General features: G+C 36.4%; 2 protein-coding genes across 8 annotated transcripts in view; one reads left to right on the forward strand and one right to left on the reverse strand.

The window, feature by feature from the left end:
• Window positions 1-21,254, reverse strand: part of Rbpn-5 (Rabaptin-5) — a 371,253-nt gene that overhangs the window by 241,904 nt on the left and 108,095 nt on the right. The window contains exon 8 of one of the 2 annotated variants that reach the window (XM_067772286.1): window positions 6,373-7,000. The exons of the other annotated variant lie outside the window; for it this stretch is intronic. Coding sequence (XP_067628387.1) covers window positions 6,941-7,000 — 60 coding nt within the window. The 3' untranslated portion in view covers window positions 6,373-6,940. Of the gene's footprint in view, window positions 1-6,372; window positions 7,001-21,254 lie in introns of those variants that run through there. 2 annotated transcript variants of the gene reach the window in all.
• The window catches only part of Treh (Trehalase), a 342,181-nt gene that overhangs the window by 217,967 nt on the left and 102,960 nt on the right, over window positions 1-21,254 (forward strand). The window lies entirely within an intron of this gene.

Below are 21,254 nucleotides of genomic sequence, written 5' to 3' on the forward strand. Positions count from 1 at the left end.
CAAAAAGTTATCGATTATATATCGAAATGTTATGAAGAAGTTATCGATTTCCAATTGAAATGTTACCAATTTGTTATCGGCGTGTTATAGAAAAGTTTTCGAAAAGCTATCGATTCCTGATCGGAAAGTTATCGATTCCTTAACAAAAAGTTGTCGATATGCTGTTAAAAAATTATGGATTTGATATCGGAAAGTTATTGTTAAATTATCTGCAATTGCCCGTCGTTAAGCGGCGCCTTTTTCACGTCAGGTCATAGAGTATTTTAAGAAGCATTTATCAAAATAGTTTGAAGAGGTGGGGCAAGCTTGCCTTTTTGTGGTTTACAACGGGTATGTGTGCCTCCGCGGCAGCCACTTCAAGCTTACCTACCTGTTTGTTATCGGTGTATTGAATATGGGTCATATGAATCGATGTATAAGCAGTTTTTAAAAAGTGGACCTTCCCCTCAATACCCTCTTTCTGAATCGTCATAATTCTGAGTCTATTATTAGCCAATATTATTTTTTTAATGGTCATATAGATCAAGGTATAAACATTTTTACTAAATCTGGGAGGATTTTTTATACGCTGCCAAATTTTCTTTCGGATTCAGATCGTATAGTTTTTGGTGCATGCAGTAACGGTTTTCAAGACGAGTTTATTTATTTATTTATTAACTCATCTTGAAATTGTTACATTTCTTACAGACTAATGACATATATAAAGACTTAACCACTAATTTAACATTTGGTTAAGTAACAATTTAAAAGTATTTTCAGAGTAGGAAAAGTCCAAAATTGACGAATTTGAGAGCAAGTTAAACTCTTTAAGAGCTCTGGAAAGAGGTACATTTGCAGCATAATTAGTTCTTGCCAATCCCACAAAAAATACGCATTATTTCTTACGCATATATGTGGAATAGCAAGGAAAATGCATTCTAAGAGGTAGGGACAATCAACAGCTCCACGGATTAAATGAAAAACAAATATTAAAGAGAGAAAAGTTCTCCTGCAGTTCAAAGTCTTAAGATTGATAAGCAAACATCTGGATTCATAGGAAGGAAAAGGAAGATCAAAATGAAGGGGACGTAGAGCGTACTTAATAAATACTTTTTGAATTCTTTCAAGACGATAAATATGACAAGCATAAAACGGCCGCCAAATAAATACGGCATATTTCAATTTCGAACGTCCGAAAGTAGTATATAGTGATTTTAAAGTATATGGGTCAGTGAAATCAGAACTGAATCGTCGAACAAAATCCAACATCGAGTAAGCCTTAGCTATTGTAAAGTTTAAATGACTATGAAAAGAAAACTTAGAATCAAAGACCACCCCAAGATCAGTGACCTCGGACACAGTGCTTAGTTGCGCGCGCCCAATGTGGTAGGAAGTAGGAATGAATAAACGGGATTTATAATAAGGGACATGATAGCATTTTTTAATATTTAACGCAAGTTTATTATTTTTGCACCAAGTAACTACATTATCTAGATCCTTCTGAAATTTAATTGAATCGGGGGGGCAAATAATCTTGTTGAAAATCTTCATATCATCTGCGTATAGCAGGAATTGCGAAGATTCAAAACAGCTGGCAATATCATTAATGAAAATCACAAAAAGAATAGGGCCTAGTATGCTTCCTTGAGGAACGCCTGAAGAAGCTATGAAGGGATATGAGGTCACACCATCAACTACCACGGTACAACTACGGTTGGAGAGATATGATTTAATCCATTTCATAAAAACAGAATGAAAACCAAAACAATGTAATTTCGATAGTAGAATACTATGATTAACTTTATCGAAGGATTTTGAAAAGTCGGTATACACGGTATCTACTTGGGCTCGATTAGTAAAAGCGTCGAAAACACTGCCAAGTTAGACGTGGTTGATCTTCCCGACATGAAACCATGCTGATCTACAGAGATTAGACGATTTATTGAGAAAATAATTTTTTCTTTTACAATACATTCGAAAATTTTTGAGACAGTAGATAATTTACAGATCGGTCTGTAATTAACAATATTGTTTTTATTGCCAGTTTTGAAAATGGGAGTGATAAACGTAATTTTCCATGCTTCAATGAACTCCCCTTGCGCGAGGGATTTATTAAAAAGCAGCCATAGAGGGTAGGCGATAGCAGAACTGTTTTTGAAAAGGAGAGACGACAAGCCATCAACATCAGTCTGTGATGACAATTTTACTTGTTGAATCCCTCTTTCAGCATCGTGTAAAGTGAGCTCGAGACCACCAAAATTTAACATAGAATCAGCAGGAGGAAGCCAGTTATTACTCACGCCCGAGTCTGGGTCAAAATTTGAACTAAAAAAATCAGCGAAAAGATTCGCAGCATCTGATGAAGAGTCTGCTTGCTTATCATTGAAGAACACAACGGAGGGAATACTTGAACAGGATTTTATAGACTAACATAACGCCAGAAAGCCTTGGGATTCAATTTTATATCTGCCTCAAAGTTACGCACATATTTCTTCTTCAAATCCTTGCTCAATGACTTAAACTCTTTTAAGTACTGCAAATACTTTTCTTTATGAGAAGGCAAGTTTGATTTTTTAAATTTTTTATAAAACTTGTTCCTTAAATTCTTAAGTTTTTTCAACTCCTTAGTAAACCAAGGAATTTTATAAGCCCTTTTTTGGCTCTCGGGATGTTGTCACTACAGATAGTGCTTAAATTATTCTTAAATATATCAAAACAACCTGAGACTTCAACCCCAGTAAAAAGCATATCCGAGTCAAAAGAATCAATTGCCGTATTGAACAACATCAACATCGTAATTTTTAAAGCAAAAGTTTGAAAAAGAGTCCTCACAGTAAGTATTAAACTCATCAAACTCCAAATGAAGAACAAGCGGTACATGATGCAAACCAGGAGTAGACAAAGGGTCGAGGCACTCCTGGATAGAAAAATTTATATCGCTTAAAAAGATAAGGTCCAAAATTCTATGAAAAGTATTATAAAAACTGTTGACTTGACTAAGGTCACATTTTGAAAAATTATCAATCAAGTATGTTTCAGAAAAAGTATTAATAGATTTTGGGTAGAGCCCAAGGCCACCCTTTATATTAGACCATTCTAATTTGCTAAGGTTGAAATATCCGATTACGCAAACGTTTTCGTGATCAGATGCTAAGGCTACAATATTATCAACATGATATTTGTAAAGCAAATCCCCACTAGTTGGCGGTATGTAAGAAGCACAAATTACGAAAAACGCAGTATAATTTCTCATCAAAAAACTCACTATCCAGGAAATTGCCATTTAACCACGACTCAACAAGAACAAAGATGTCGTAGTCCATGTGGGAACTCATAGTATGAAGATCGTAAGACTTCGTCCTGAGGCCTGATACATTTTGATAATAAATTTTAAGATCCTTAGGAGGAATAATATGCGTCTCAGCACTAACTACGGCACTTGACGAGATGTCCCGTCCTTGCGAAAAGACCGGAACGGCCTAATTTGGGCATTTGTAGGCCAGATACTAGCATTAACTACTTTATTATATAGTAGCAGTTTGCGATCAAATGTATCGGCATTATTATGGAAATCTCATTTTGTTTTCGGGATCACTTGGGGAGGATTTCGGGGTTATATCAAGAATATTTTTAGAATAATTTCGATACTATTTCAGGATAATTTCGAGATAATCTTTGAATCATTTCGTGATTGTTTTCGCTATCATTTCCGGAATCATTTCGGGACTGTCTTTGGATTAGCTAAAGACAAGCTTATATAGAAATTTTCTGGATAAATTCGTGATTGTTCTACGAACCATATTGCTAAAATTTAACGACTACTTCGGAATTCATTTAGAGATCACTTCGATTTTGTTTTTATGAACATTTCCGGACTATCTCCGGAAGATTTTGGGTCTGTTTCTGAAACATTTTATCAAATGTTTCGAATAACTTCGAAATAATTTCAGGATCAATTCGGTATCGGCTTGGAATTATTTCGATATTGTTTTATGGATCATTTGAAGACATTTCGGTACTATCTGCGGAATTGTTTGGAGGTCATTTATTCCCCTTTTTAATATGGCGCAATTTTATGTTTTATTCATTAAGGAAGTTCTAACCAACGCCAATTCTTTTTTGGAGTTTAAACTTTATTTAGTAAATGCTTGCGTACTTCCTTTTATTATTCAATTTAATACCAATAAAATAATTTTCAAGTTTTATTTGAGTGGAAATCTATGCATTAAGTAGTGGGACATTTACAATTCATGGCCGACAAACAAGCATAGTACAATGGGCAATACATTTATGTGTTGTTGTTGTTGTTGCTGACATTAAATGCAAATGCAATGACAATTACTTAACAAACCAAGCAAATATGTTTAAGCTTCACAAGGTTCCAACATTTCTTGGCTGTAGCTGAATAAAAGCTTTTTATCGTTTCATCAACATTTTGCATTTAACGCTTCTGATTATGAACGTCACGATGTCTGTTGAACTTCATATAAACAAATCACGCTAAACTAAATGAGCTTAAATTGAAATGTGGCTTGTTTTGGTTTTTATTTAGTTTATTTTGTTTGCTTTTACTAATTAACGTCATTATTAACTTTCAATTTATTTACATTTGTGTCGCTATTAAAATCAGAACTGCAAACCGTTTCGAACCGAACCGGTTCATGAACCGAAGCACCCGCTATTTTGGGGCTTTGAACCGAACCACGAACAGAACCGTTTTCTTCTTAACTCCAAAAACCGAACCGAAAACCACCAAAAAAAATGGTTAACTTATTTAATTCACCACTTTGCTTGAAAATACAACTCTAAGATAAAATTGCATACATTTTTTCTCGATGGTAACGCCGTGAGTTGTCACTTTTGATAGTAATAGCGTCAACTGTTTGCGCCTATGGTCAAAAGCTTGTGAAAAAATAAACAAATTTACATAATGAGTTCAAACTCCGTGCATAACAACTTTGTATATGAAAGAGCTTTTTCATTTATAACATTTTTATAAGCTTTTATTTAGTTTCACTTGGCTGTTGTCTGTAATCAAATCTTGCAGGTTAAATTTGATACACATCCCGGTGTCCGATTGAGCTGAAATTTTGCGCGCATGTATAACTCCGATGACAATGCAAATTACTTTGCGAGAATTCGATAAATTAATCGATAACAGAGTTATCGGTAAAGATTTATGCTCACCTTGACATAAAAGCCCAAGTCGTCAAGAAAGCAGGTAACTTCGCTTTGTTTGTGTAAGCAACAAACGTAGAAGTGAGGCTGTTATCGCTAAATGTTGCATACTTTTATTCGCACATTATTTTGTTTTACAGATTTTTGGCGATGGAATTTTAGCTAAGCGAAAGTTGGAATTTTATTTTAAAACAGAGCAGAGATCTGCAATAAGTAGTTGTAAACTGAACGACATAGGCAAAGTCACAATAAAATATGATTTCAAGTTAGTTAACACTCGAATCGAAGAACTTGACTGTTCAAAGTTGACTTCGAAGAAACCTTGTAATGTTGATGCATTAAAAGAAATGGATAGGATGAGAAACGTTACAAATAACTAAGTAAAGATTACATAACTAATTTAAACAATATTTTACCCTACTAAAAATTAAAAAAAAATTGATGTTTAAATTAAATTTAAGAAAAAAACTTTTCTAAGAACAAGCTTCCATTACTTGTTAATAAAACAAACTAAAAAGTAAAAAATAAAATTAAAGAAACAAAAGATTTTTTAAAAATAAGCTTTTATTACACTTTATAAGTTCATTGTAAATGTCTTCTTTGCTTTTCTCATGCATTAAGCTTATAAATGTTGATATAGGGTTATGTGAAAATAATATAATTTTTAATAATTCCAATTTAAAATATCGTTTTAACTATAACACAAACTATATATGTGTATATACATTTCAAAGCTTACACAAAGCTCCCAACAATTAATCAAATTTTCATCAGTTTTCCAGACTTATTAAAAACTCTCAAAAAATTTCTGAGTGTGCAGTTTTGTAGCTCATCTAACTGTAGTGTAATAATGTACAAGTTTCAAGAGGGTGTTCGCATTTTTTTCCATACACCGCATGAACAAAATTTTTTTTATATGGAAGATATAGGCAACACCCTCGGGGAAAAAATTAAAAAAAATTAACGGTAATTCTCATCTACTTTATACTTGCACACTATTACACTACAATTGAATGAGCTTCAAGACTGCACATTCAGAAATTTTCTAAAAACTGTTAATAAAAAGTTCCGAAAAAATTTTATTAATTTAACTTTAAAATTTTTATAATTAAATATTCATATATTCATATTCATATCTTTATTAAGTCAATGGCAAAATACCTTACTGACTAGATTTACAACATTATTATAATTTAACTTAAAACTAATTAACAATGAGTTAAAGGAATAAATGTATTTGCTCGGTAGTAGGACTCAATCAGTAATACATATTGTTACGAATTTACTGCAATTCCCCTTATTTGCAACCTTCTGCTAACGTTCGAATCACTAAACTGTTGAATAAATAACTCCACTATTCAATAATGCAAAATGACCTTTATTAAAGTACTTCACAATAACACTTCTATTGCTCGCCAGATAGCGTCTTAAATCAAACTGATTGTCGTGCCTCTACTGTAGCTGCCTTTTATACTGTATGGTTTCCTCGTTGCAAATTTCTAGGCTTTTCTATTGTAGAATTTACTAGTTAGTTATCAGCTATAAAATTACCAGCTATAACTACGTTTATAGCTTCTCATATGCGCGTGTATATGTGAATGATACTTGCACAAATTATTACGCTTCTTTTGTGAGCATCTCACATAAGATATATGCATGTGTTTGTGCGTCTCTTCTCCGCTGCTCGTATGGACATATGGGTAGACATAATGATTGATTTAATGATGTGCATACACGTCACTGCTTAGCATCGGCTTAGAGATGATAGCATCCCTTAGTGTTGCTAATATTCGTCACAATATGTATGTGTGTATGTGGTTTGTGTTATAGTTCCGACTATGTTCTAAATGAAATAAAATTAAAGAAAAATAAACTTTTTTAAAAATAAGCTTTTATAATTGGTTAATAAAATTAACTTAAAAGTAAAAAATAAATTGACTGTAAAGAAAGTTCATTGTAACCTTTAACGATAATTAGGCTTCTTCGTCTGCGACAAAAAAACTCCATATTGTTCATAATTATATATTTTTAGCATTAAAACTTTACACCTAAATGAACCGAACCGGATCGGCGGTTCAGAGGTAGCCTGTAACGACAGCCTTTAAACAAACTACGCCCCTGCGCGCCTACACGCACGCGCACCACTGTCTCTGCAAGTAACAATGCCAATTGTCTGCAAACCAACTGCCATATTATGTGTGTATGCGGGTGAATACAAAACAAAGTGTTGTAGCCAACATGTTTGACGCCTAGCAGGATTTTTGAGTGACTTTTAAGAAAGGGGATTTGACTGCAAAAAAAAATGTAGATAGGAAAACGGGAGTTGCAACAGGAATCAAATAATCTATAAAAGAAGGGAAATTCCGTTGTTCATTGGCAAAAATTAAAAGTCATAGAGTCGAACGGACGCCTTACCTCGCGAGTGGAAGTGAAAAAAATAAAAAAAAATTAAAAAAAAAAATTAATTTCTATAGTGAGTTTACCGGGTATAAAAAGAAACGGTGTCTTAAAGTTTAAAGTGCCGGAACCACACGGGACCCTGTCCATGGCAACCAACAGAATCCTCACCACCAGCCGAATCATCATTACCACCGAAACCGCGTCTGCCTCCGAGAGGGATTCTACCGCCATCTAGGCGAAACACATCAACTCAACATCAGCAGCATACGACCACATTCAACAAACACTAGCAACCGATATTAAAACACCCAAAGCGCAAAAGATACAACCACAAACACCACATCAACCCACTTCCATCTAGACGAAACACACACCAGCCACACATCTACCCGCCAGCCAAAACGAAAAACCTGCAACCACAAATATTATAGAAACCCAACACCAGCGGCATACAATCACATTAAACACCAATCACGTTAAACAAAACACCTGCATTCATAACAAATACACGCAAAGGCACACAACATTAATGATAAACCCTGGTAACATCGCTCAACAACCACCTCTTCACACAAGCAAGTACACCACAAAACCACGCAACATTAGCAACAAAAGGCAATACCACACACCAACCACCTCTAACACTGCGAGCAATACACATAAATGCTACACATCATCAACAGAAAACAACATCACTAAACACTAACAACAGTACATCAACAAACACGGTAAGCACAAACACTACTAGGTATAAGCAAGCAGCCAGAGGTGGATCCACGCCTATTGCGACACTTACCACCAATCTATAAAACCCATCATATAAGAACGCAAAACGGCGGCACGACAACACCATCAGGCGAGGTCACATCACATCACTACATCACATTACAGCACGATATAACATCACAGCATACGGCATACCCCATTCCATCACATTACATATCATCGCATCACAACTTATAATTAACATTGCTAGTTTGGACTGGCAACAACCAAGTAAGTGAGCAAGTGAGCGACTAACTGGCTGTAGATCGCTAATAGGGAGAGTGCGCGGCGCACCACTTTTCAACCACATCACCAACTCAACACGGGGCGACCGACATAAGTTCGCCGGGTTCAACCTTGGTTTTTATCTTTTACACTTTTAATTATTATTCTGTAATTTATTTATGTTTATGGAATTTTTTTTACATACTTATAACCTTTATCTCACCTTTTGAATACATTTCGTTTACTTTGTGTACTAGGCAGCTGCACATAATGCTTGCCATTAATTTTCCTATACATTTCGGTTTTGTGATTATTTCTTTCCTTCGATTTTTTTTTATCTTTTTTTTTTTTTGCACTTTGAAGGAAAAAAAACTATAATTATTAACTTTCTGAACTTTTGAACTAGGAACTTCTTAGAATTCGAGGCACTCTCGAAATCGCGAAGTGTACGTTGCAGCCCACGAGGGTCTGCTAGAAAACAAATAGCAAATTCGCACATCTGATTGATAACTTCCTTTTTTTTGGCAAAACTGAACTTTTAACATCATTTAACTTGTTACGTTGAACACAATATTTCATTATAATTTTTTTGGTTTTTCACTTTTTCCATAATAATTTACGCGAGCAGAATGTGTATACGCATGTTTTTTTGTACGAACCGGAACTAAAAGTTTCTTGTGGTGAAAATTACAAGCCAGCCCATGTGGACACTTAGTTCTGTATAATAGAGTGGGGAATCCACTAGGATTGTTGTTCCTATTTGTTTCTTTTCTTTTTTTACTTGGTAATATTATACATTGATAAATCTTGTTTATTCTCTTTTTTTCGCCCTTTACACTTTTTTATTTTTATTATATTACATACTTATACACATTAGTGGATCACTGCTAGGAAACACGACACTTTTTGAATTATATTAGGGGATATAGGTGAAAGGTGGTCTATTAATAGGTTTAATTTGTTTATTGCATTTCTTTATTCTAGTTTTAAGTTAATTAAATTTTTTCACAAATTTGTATCAATCCCACATTTTGAATTTTAAAAATGGTGTTCCTTTAGAAAGTTTACTCATTTTTTTTTCATATCATTTAAATATTTGTCTATGTTTTTTTGAATTCATAAATAGATTAACAGTTAATATTTTGGTTCAGGGTAGAAATAGATAACTTAAGATCCCATAGTCATAGGTTGAAATAATTAGACATATAAGTGAATAAAACATTGTGAAAAATAAATCCAGTTAGAAAAAAAATGATTTATGTATTTCAAATTCCATAGTTGAATAGTAATAAGAATGATGCAGGTCTAGATTTCTCTTTGTGTTAGTGTGGGTGTTGCCCTTGCGGCACACTAGGAATGAGTGAGGTGTTGCCACTAGACTGACAGACCATGTATTAGGCCCGACTTTAGACTTTAACAGACGGACGAAGTCAGGATAAGGGAACTCCACTCGGTTATCGGAGTCAAAGTGGAGTTCAAGGTTGTTCATGCCTCATGAACAAGAGGGGTGGGATGATTCCACCTGACTCGGACGGTCTTCTCCCGCTTACTCTTTCTTTTCTTTCTCTTTATCTTTCACAGGTCCGTATATTCTTCTCACCTAGGCATGATATCTAAAATTTTGTTTTTGTGACTGTGGGTCGAGTAAGGTGGCAAGAACCGCGCCTCAACGCCGACGAGCCTCAGCCGGGCTACCATCATGCCTAACCGCCACCCTTCTCGCCCCGGACCAAGCAGTTACATTACAAGCCGCGAACCGGTTCACGAACCGGTGCAAGTTTTGCCTGAGTGGTTCGAACCACTGAACCGAACCGCATCGATTTTCGAGGCGGTTTGCAGCCCTGATTAAAATCTAATTATCAGGATGAAAACAAATCAGAGTAGAGGGGCTAATATGATGTCCAGACAGCAACAATTTTCTAAACGAATCATTTCATTCGAATTATGTCTTGAATTACAGTAAAATTGGCATCTTCTCTCATTTTCATCGGAATATTATAAAAAATATAATTAAATAAAATGAAACATTAACAAGTAAGTACGGAACTGTCTTCGGCTGTGCCGAGGACTTCATACTTTTCAAGAATGGGGCTGAACAATAATCTTATCCCATTCGTAATAGCCAAATGATCGGCTGTATAAGATATGAGATATATAGTGAACATATGTACATACATACCAAAGCGATTTTTAAGATCAATAAAAAATAAAAAATAGGTAGTTAGTTTGTGTGAGATTGCAAAGTTTCGCGTTTTTTTGCGGTCTGCATGAAATAGCTATGACGATGAATCACATATTTCAACAATATATGACGTAAACGTAAGTATTTGACGATATTTGAAGCTTCTAGCCGTTAAAAGTATATATACCACCGATCTCTATGATTTTCAATATATGCTATATACGTAAGCACTTGGTGAAATTTGAAGCTTCTAGCTGTTAAAATAGGTCTGTAATAACGAATCGTTTCTTATCTGAACAATCAGTTGTATGGGATATATACTATATGTACCACCGATCTATACAATTTTTTCAGACAACAATGACTGCTCTATTCGTAAGCATTCGGTCAAATTTGAAGCTTCTAGCTGTTAAAATGGGGCAGTAAATTCGAAAAGCTTCTTATCTGAACAATCGGTTGTGGGGGATATATGCTATGTATACACCGATCTCATCTTTTTAAACGGTTTTATTTAACTTGACTTGACAGGCCGACCGGCCGCACGGCCGTTGTGAACGAATTTTGTAATTAAAATTTAAGTAGCTTCCCGATAAGCTACATGCTTGAAACTTGGAATATAGTTCAGAACCCGATGACAATGCAATAATAAGAAAAAGAACTCCGATAGGTGGCGCATGGATAGAGATATTGAAAAAAATCGTATTTGTGGTCCGATTCGGCTCATATTTGGAACAAATATTACATACTGTCCGGTAGAAGTGACATCAAAATACTTTGGAGTTCGAGGAGGGACAAGCATACGTGGCGCCGAGTCGAGTAAAGTCTTTGGAAGGATTATGTATTGAGGACTTAGATTATAACGAATTGTCAGGACAGAGTCCTTGTAATAATGAGTCACTAAATGAACTAAATAGAATAAGAAATAATAGGCAATTAAGTAAAGACTAAAAACTTGAAAATAAAATAATTAAAAAAAATAATTTAAGTTAAACGGTTTTATTGAAAACAATCCTTACATGAAGTAATAATAAAAAAAGCTAGAAAATAATTAGGTATGTCCTAGGTACTAGTCATCACACACTCCTCATCAATGTAGCGAGTTGATCGGACAATTAAATAAAAGCGTTGGGCGCGTGAAATTTCTAAAAATGTGAAGCATAGCATAACCTGATCAAGGTTCAGTTGGTCTTACTTATGACTATCAATAGAAATTTGACGCCTTCAATGCTCTTATTTAATTGTCTGATCAATGCCCTAGATTGATGAGGTGTGTGATGACTAGTACCTAGGACCTACCTAATTATTTTCTAGCTTTTTTTTATTATTACTTCATGTAAGGATTGTTTTCAATAAACCTGTTTAACTTAAAAGTTCTTAAAAAATTTTTTTCCAGATATGACAAAAATCCTCTTTTCTGAAAAATCGATTATATGCTATAGTGGTCCGATCCGGCCGGTTCCGACATTTGTCTAATCGGACACATAAATATACCCGCTCACCAAATTTTATCAAGATATCACAAAAAATTGAGGGACTAGTTTGCATACAAACAGACAGACGGACATGGCTAAATCAACTCAGCTCTTCATCCTGATCATTTCGGTATACTTATTGGAGATTGGTGACAAAGTTAATATACCATTCTATTTTCATAAAAGGTATAAAAATAAAATGGGTCTCTGGTTTTAGTGCAGTTAAAGTCTCTAACTGGCTTTAAAGCTTGCAATGCATCCTTTTCGGAAAACAAAAACAATGTTATATGCATGTGTAAATCGCGAACAAATCATAAATCTTGGAATTATAAAAAAATTTTAGTTAAAAACTGAGTAATTAAAATGAATTGATTAATTCAAGATGTTTAACAAACAATTAGTAATTTAGTACTTTCTCAAAGTTTATATTTCCTATGCACAATTCTAAATAATGTATGCATTTGAAATAATAACAGGTTCGGTCCAGACATCGTATAAATACATGTTTTTTGATATGTATAAATTTTTTTTTTCTTTAAACAATTAGTATTCAAAAATGTGCAATGTTTTTGTGTTAAGGTGGTGGACCCAAAGCTGATTTGCTTGCATTTTTAAAATTAAAAAGATTATATATTGGACATTTCCAAGAAGAGATTCTTTTCCACATAGAAAAGCTATGTGATTTTCTTTAAATTGCACCTGTTTTGTTGTTTCTGTGTGGGTTAGGCTTAAGGCCTTCTTATGCTTATCTGGATCAAACGGCTGTGTGGGTAGGTGCCGGATCTCATAGGCGCTTAAGGCTTTCGGAGGCGGGGCTAGATCAAGCGGTTGTTTGCTGGGATGTCCTGGTTTGTGACAACTCAGCAAAAACTGTCTGTGCAGCATTTCATTACGTTCTTTTATGTTGAGCTCTTCGCCTCATTGTATACATGATGTACAGGTCTCAGAAAAAGACATCCCGTAGCAGTTCTTAGTGCAGTATTTTGGTAGGCCTGCACCCCTTTCAAGTGTGTGTTCCTTAATGTCAGGGGGCCAAACTGGCTACGCGCCGTACAAGTGCTGTCGTCAAGCGACTAGAGGATTTGTACTTTAAATACAATTATGGAGGCATTTGCCTTGAATGTAAGAGGGCTATCGAACGTTACCCCTAAGATCTTTGGTGTCTGCTAATCGATGGCGTAACACCAGATTGACCGCGAACTTAGTCTGCGGTAGTGTCAGTTCGCGCGAGGTGAACAAACCAAAAATACTAGGAAGATAGCTATTTATTTTGAAAACTAATTCGAGGGGCGGAAATGATAGTAACTCCTTCTAGTGGCATAGGCAGCTTTGATATGTAGATATTAAACAGAAGTAGAGATAGGACACCACCCTATGTTTTGAGGTTTCGTTCCTAAATTGAAACGACGCTGGTGTCCATGTAGATAACTCGCAGTCCATCTTTTTGGACGAGGGGAAAGGGGTGAATCTTATATGTCTTGAAGTAGCCTGCAGTGGTTAACTGTGCCAAGAGCATCGTCCAATGATGGGATTTTCGCTGATTCAGTCCGTAATTTTGCGGAAGCCATACTGATGGGTGGGTAAACGAATATTCGCATTAATATGAGGGTTTCCAACGCCTTCGATATTGGCGAAAGGAGTGATATCGGTCGATATGACGCATCCTCGATAGTCTCCATAACCCACGCTTTAGAAGTTGAACTATCGCTGTCATTTTCCAATCTTTTATAATGACAAGGGACTTCAACGCCAAATTGAAAACGTGCGTCAGGTAGCTTACTACCTCATCGCCAAGCTGTTTTGGAATTGGCATAGCTATACCGTTTGGCCCACTGACTTGGAAGGCTTCGTCTTTGATATGGCTTCTTAAACCTCGCTAGAGGTGATGCTAATGGGCGGCACATTGTGTTTCTCTTTATGCACGTATATTTGCACGACGTCTAGCCTTGCCTATTGAAGGATCCATTACAAATTACTGGCTCGCACATTTCTTTGAGTCCGACAGAGTTTTATCGCCTAATGCAAAGGATATTTTATCATTGTATTTTGCCGGGTTAGACAAGGATTTCCCCATTTGGCACGTTTGTGTTCATTTGCCAGCTTTTAATATCTAAGTTGAGACTCCTAATGTGAGGGTTCCTATGCTCGAGCTGCCTTGGTAGGTCACGTTCTCTTGCTAAGGCTGCAGATATAATTTCGGTTATTCTACAGCGCGCTCGCCAGTCGAAATGAGATCAGCGGAGATTGATTTGTTAAAGTTTTGTAATATTCCCAATTTTCTTTTTTGAAATTAATGAAAGTTTGCCGTTTAGAGGTAATGAAATTTGATTATCGATAAGAACGCACCTGGATCCAACTAGCAATCTACCCAAAAAAAGACCATGTTCTAGATGTACGATATAATTTATCATTACAGAAGACTAGGTCCGCTCGTTGATAGTGTAAGGAATTTTGTGAAATTCCGCTTATTTCAAACCTTCTGCTAACGTTCGAATCGCTAAACTGTTGAATAAATAACTTACTTACTTAATTGGCGCTTAACCGTCTAAACGGTTATGGCCGTCCAACAAGGCGCGCCAGTCGCTCCTTCGCTCCGCCAACCGGCGCCGATTGGTCACACCAAGGGAGTTTAAATCGTTTTCCACCTGGTCCTTCCAACGGAGTGGGGGCCGCCCTCTACCTCTGCTTCCATAGGCGGGTTCCGATAGAAACACTTTCTTGGCCGGAGCATCATCTTTCATTCGCATAACATGGCCTAGCCAGCGCAGCCGCTGCGTTTTAATTCGCTGGACTATGTTGATGTCTGCGTATAGCTCGTACAGCTCATCATTAAATCTTCTTCGGTACTCGCCATCGCCAACGCGTAGAGGTCCATAAATCTTTCGAAGAACTTTTCTCTCGAACACTCCCAAAGCCGCTTCATCTGCTGTTGTCATGGTCCATGCTTCTGCCCCATATAGCAGGACGGGTACGATAAGTGACTTGTAGAGTATGATTTTCGTTCGCCGAGAGAGGACTTTACTTTTCAATTGCCTACCTAGTCCAAAGTAGCATTTATTGGCAAGATTGATTCTTCGCTGGATTTCAGTGCTGATGTTGTTGCTAATGTTGATGCTGGTTCCCAAATAAACGAAGTCTTTTACTATTTCGAAATTATGGCTGCCAACAGTAGCGTGGTTGCCAAGGCGCATATGCGCTGATGACAGCAGGTACTTCGTTTTGTCCTCATTCACCATCAAACCCATCTTTACCGCTTCTTTTTCCAGCTTGGAGTAAGCAGAACTAACAGCGCGGGTGTTTAGGCCGATGATATCAATGTCATCAGTGTCTGTGAATAAATAACTCCAATATTCAATAATGCAAAATGGTCTTTATTAGACTACTTTGAGAGTACTTCAAAATACCACTTATACTTCACAACCAATAGCGTGCTTAAATCAAAACTGATTACGTCTGTATATGGGAGTACTACTTCGGGTGATGGTGAGTATCTCTCTGTTGCCTTGTATGTACATGTGTAAATGACGATTGATTTGTTTACGTACATACAATAGGCTGCTTAGTTTCGGATTAGGGATGCTAGTATTACTTAGTGATGTGAACAGGTGCTTAGACATTCGGTTGAAAAACACCTTATCTTATAATTTGTTTCAAAAACGCCTTATTTCAGCCTAAATTCAAAACATTTTGAGCTGAGGTAGGACGTTTTTGAAACAAACTGTTAGTTAAGAGTGCAAACTAGAAGCCAAGAAAGGCCGATATTTTACATAGGCATCGTTATAAGAGCGTGCAATTGGCGTATACTGACAACATTGAACGAAGTACCTGATGTCATAAAGCAAAGCATTTGCGCCTTGGCGCCACTGTTGGCAGCCATGATTTCGAAATAGTAAAAGACTTCGTTTATTCCAACGAAGAATTACTCTGGCCAATGAATGCTACTTTCGACTAGGTAGGCAATTGAAAAGTAAAGTCCTCACTCGGCAAACGAAAATCATACTCTACAAGTCACTTATTGTACCCGTCCTGCTATATGGTGCAGAAGCATGGACCATGACAACATCAGGTTTAGCGGCTCTGGGGCAAAGTTCTTCGAAAGATTTATAAACCTCTGCGCGTTGGGGACGGCGAGTACCGAAGAAGACCAGATGGAAAACCAATTGGCGCAAGTTAACCCAGCGAAGAAACGACTGGCGCACCTTGGTGTAACTAAGTATCGTTATATACTACGTACCTGCAAGTTGGGGAAGACCGGAAATACTCACACTTTCAATGTTATAACCTTAAGCTGGTGTGAGTTCAATTTTACATACTGTGACGAATATTAGCATCACTCAGCTGTTAGTAAATAATCACACAACCACAAAAACATGAAGCAGCCACTCTTAAGTACGTGTACACATTAAAGCTAGCAACACTTATGTAGAAGGCGACGAAGATGTAGTAATCTGCCGAAGTAGTTACTCACACATACACACGCATATGGCTATAAACTACAAATATACATGTACTTATATAGCTGGTAACTAACCAAGCAGGAGATACAAAAGTTCTAGAAGGTGAAACTTCTAGACCTTAGGAGAAATATGTGAACGAAGCAACGGAGAGTAAAAGCAGTGCAAGTTGAGTAATCAGTTTCTGTTTTGATTTAAACACGCTATTAGTTGTGAAGTATAATTGTGAAGTACTACTCCCAAAGTATTCTAACTAAAGACTAGTTTGCAATACTAAATGTTGGAGTGATTTATTCAACAGTTTAGCGATTCGAACATTAGCAGAAGGTTTCATATAAGCAGAATTTCCCTAAATTTGTTACAATACATATCTGATTGAAATCTTAAGATAAAAGCACTCACATAGTAAACGTAACCTTATCTAACCTTGACCTACAACTGTCAAGTTAACACGCACTGGACACAAGGGCAAAAATGTTACATAGGGATAGATATACCCACTTAGTAACCCTTAAGATTTGATTGTAAAGCAACATACTTAAATGTATTAAGTTTAGCCAAAGAATTGTTTACCGTTAACAATATTATTGTTTACTTTTCAATCAAAATTAATGTTTTACTAAGTACCGATTCGATAATAATTACTAATCATAAGTGCGTACATGTTATAATAGAATAATATAATTGATTGTATCAGACAAGATAATATTACGCCTATGTACTTAGATGTAGAACTTTTGAAATAAATAAAACATAGAATATGAAGCACATGCGGAAACTTAGAGAAAAATACACCCAAACTACTTTCTTTGTAGCAAAAAAAAAAATTCTAATTTTTTGCGGGCATTTTTCGCTTTAAGCTTTGTTAGCAAAGTCAATCTATTTTCCCATTTCTTACTATGTGCCTTGTTTTCAGAAAACGCCTGACTAACAGTGAGAATATTTGTCATACAACTGCTAATCGTGCGAATTGCTATTACGTTTAAACGAATAAAGTAAAAATTTGAATTAAGCAGTGATTGCATTAGACCGTTCGAGAAAAAATCACTTCTTTTGCTTTCATATCATGGCTTGATACTTCAAGACACACAGCCATATATGTAATCATCATATATATTATTTCTAATTACTGTTTTTATATACAGGTCCCTTTTTCGCTCCTATTTCGAATCCAAATCTATAAATTAAGTTTTGGTTGTAAAGATGGAGATTCGGGATATTAGCGAGATTTGTGCAATTATGGTCGTAGTGCTTTTGTTTAGCTATATTTTATTAAAATAATTTGTTAAAAATAAACGATTGTGAGCACACAAAGAAATCTATTTATACTACAGCACTATTGGGAATAGTTTCACTGCATTACCGGCAGTTGCTTCCATACGTTATATGGCAGTGCAAGCTGTTTAATTGATTCATAGAGTAGCTGATTTCTGTTGATATTTGATTAGAGACGCAACGAGAGTTTGTAGCAAAAAAAATTCAAATTTTTTGGGGGCATTTTTCGCTTTAAGCTTTGTTAGCAAAGTCAATTTATTTTCCCATTTCGTACTACGTAGCCGGACCCATGCGCATCTTGCGCAACCAATATAAAAGTCTCTTATGAAATATCAATAGAAATCAGCTGTTATATCAATCAATTTAAACTTACTGTCAACTTGCGTATGAGAGCAACTGCCGGTAATGCAGTGCAAATATTCACAATAGTTCCATAGTACAAATATATTTCTTTGTGTGCTCACAATCGTTAATTTTTAACAAATTATTTTAATAAAATATAGCTAAACAAAAGCACTACGACCATAATTGCACAAATCTCGCTAATATCCCGAATATCCATCTTTACAACCAAAACTTAATTTATAGATTTGGATTCCAAATAGGAGCGAAAAAGGGACCTGTATATAAAAACAGTAATTAGAAATAATATATATGATGATTACATATATGCACGCAGCTTTCTTTTTACGAAGAGGAAGCTTCGAAAGCTGCAAAGTCAAACCCGAACTAAACTTGCAACTGCGCCGTTTAAGTACCACCGTCAAGTTTTTGTGGGGAGGTGGGTTAAGCACTAGGCTCTTCATCTGTTGCCGACACGTTATAATGTATTCGCGTACTTGACTTACAACTTGTTAAAATGAAACTGATTGACTCGTTGCAAGACTGCGCTGCTTATATACTCGCAGTTGCCTCGTTCGCCTTTTTCTCCCAAGATCTAGACTTTTCGAAAGCAGTCTTGTCAACAAGTTTCATATCTACTTCTCTCCTATCTGCATCACAAATTTGCTGTCTTCTTCTATGTATGTGTGTGAGTTATGACGTCTGCGCTCTTTATTGCTGTGCACATGTATAGTAGTTTGTTGTTTCATCTGCTTACATAGCTGATGCAGTTGTGCAGCACTTATTTACTAACGGCATAGTTATCTATGTATCGGAATTGGTAATATTCGCCACAGTATTCTACTTACTCTATTTGCTGCTTGTTTATTACACCGTTGGCCAAGTATGTATCCCTCCGAAAAGCAGGCTGGCTTTGAACGGTTGGAGAGTACGTGTCTCCGATCCGAGCTTTTTATACCCGCTGTCAACTGTGACGCTTATCAATTCAAAGTACCTTCAGATATATATGTATGTGTAACATTTTGTTTTCTTGTGTTTTTTTTTTTAAGATTTTCATAATATTTTTTACTTATATATTTTTTTATTTGTTTTTGTCTTTCCTCTTTTTTTTTTTGATGTATTTTTTTTTATTGCTTCTTTTTTTATTTTTTGTAAAGTTACTCAATCAGAGTTGCCAATTTTGTGTGTAGATTTCTCGTGCTCCGGAGTGCATATTCCCTTCTTAGAAATCATGGATGCTTCATTTTTCACGCAAGTCCTCGTTACCATCTATTCCCATAAGTCCTGGGACTCAATATAGATGTGTGTTTCGCCCTATCCCGATTCTGTACAGGGATTGCCTACACTCTAACATACTTTTAAGGTTAAGCTGAATGATGGTGAGAGTTTTAATATAAGTTAAATTATAAAAATCTTTATTTAATAGTTATGTTCTGAGTTTTATTTTCTGCTCTAAAACAATAATTAAATAAGTAAAGGTGTCTAAGTTCGGGTGTAACCGAACATTATATACTCAGCGTGAGCTTCAATTGTACATTTCATTTCAGATAAATTACTTTTCTACATAACACGTGGCACCGCCCGTTTAAAAAAAAATTTCTCCCCATTTCCTCTTACAATAAAACTTCATAAGTGAAATATCATTGCTTCAAAAATATTTTTTGCTAAGTTATAGCTTATTATTCTAGTCTACGACCCTTTTAAACTTGTTTTATATCTAAGTTGCCGTGGTCTTTAACCGATCCCGTCTATTTTTACTAGAAATATTTTCTTCTATAAGGAAAATATGTGTACACAATTTCATTACGATATGTTAATTTTTCTTCGAGTTATGGCAACCTTCACCCCAGTCATTCCAGAGAGAGAGGAGTGGGGAAGAGGAATTATCTGGGGCATGGGACCGGTTAACTTGTTCACGGATGGGTCGAAGCTGGATGGAAACGTTGGTGGGGGGGTCTTTTGTCAAGAGCTAAATTTAAGCCGCAAGTTTAAGTTGGCTGATCACTGCAGTGTATTCCAAGCGGAAGTTGCTGCGATTAAGGATGCGGTGGATGGAATGCTATCCAGTGCTACTACGGTTAGGGAATTTAAAATCTACTCTGATAGCCATGCGGCTATCAAAGCCTTGAGCTCAACTACAATGCGATCGAGGGTGGTCTGGGAGTGCCTGACCTCGCTTGCGATTGCATCGAATTATTTTACAATTAAGATTATCTGTGTCCCGGGCCATAGTGATATCCCGGGTAACTGTCAAGCGGATCTCTTAGCCCGCATCGGTACAACTGAACTGGATGAAGATGGCTGTAGGGATTTCGGGATCCCGCTGGCCACCTCTGGATTGCTCCTCCATAGCTGGGCCTCGAGTCAGCTCAGCAAACGTTGAGCGGACACCACGTCTTGCAGGGTAGCAAGATCTTTCTGGCCGAAAGTGGATGGCAGGAGGGCTGCTGAAATAATTGGGTTCACTAAGGCTCACCTATCAATGGTCATTGGGGTTTTGACAGGGCACTGTCCCATAGGTATCCATGAGGCACGTCTCAATATACTGGAAACTCCATCCTGCTGCAGCTGTATGGAGGATGATGAGGTGGAATCACCAAATCACTTTATGCTCGATTGCGCAACTTTTGCCAGAACTAGGCGAAAGTACTTCGGTCACGACTCACTTGGATCTCGCGAGGATTTATCCAAAGTTGAGATCGGTATCATTCGGAGCTTTAGCGTTGCTACCCAACGATTCTCTAAGTAGCTAGATCTACGTTACCGTTATTTTTGGTGTATGTGGTATCACAACGGACCTTCGTGTTGTCCAAGTGAGCTATCCTTATCAGGGCAGCTACCACCTAACCTATCCTATCCTATGGCTCCCGAAACATAGAAAATTGCTTAGTCATAAAAGGGGCGGTGCCACACCCATTTTCAAAAATGTTAGTGTTTTCCAATGTAATGTTATAACTCAATTTAGAAAGTAAAATTCTATTG

This window comes from Eurosta solidaginis, chromosome 3 (genome assembly GCF_040869045.1).
Source record: "Eurosta solidaginis isolate ZX-2024a chromosome 3, ASM4086904v1, whole genome shotgun sequence".
Taxonomy (NCBI): Eukaryota; Metazoa; Arthropoda; class Insecta; order Diptera; family Tephritidae; genus Eurosta; species Eurosta solidaginis.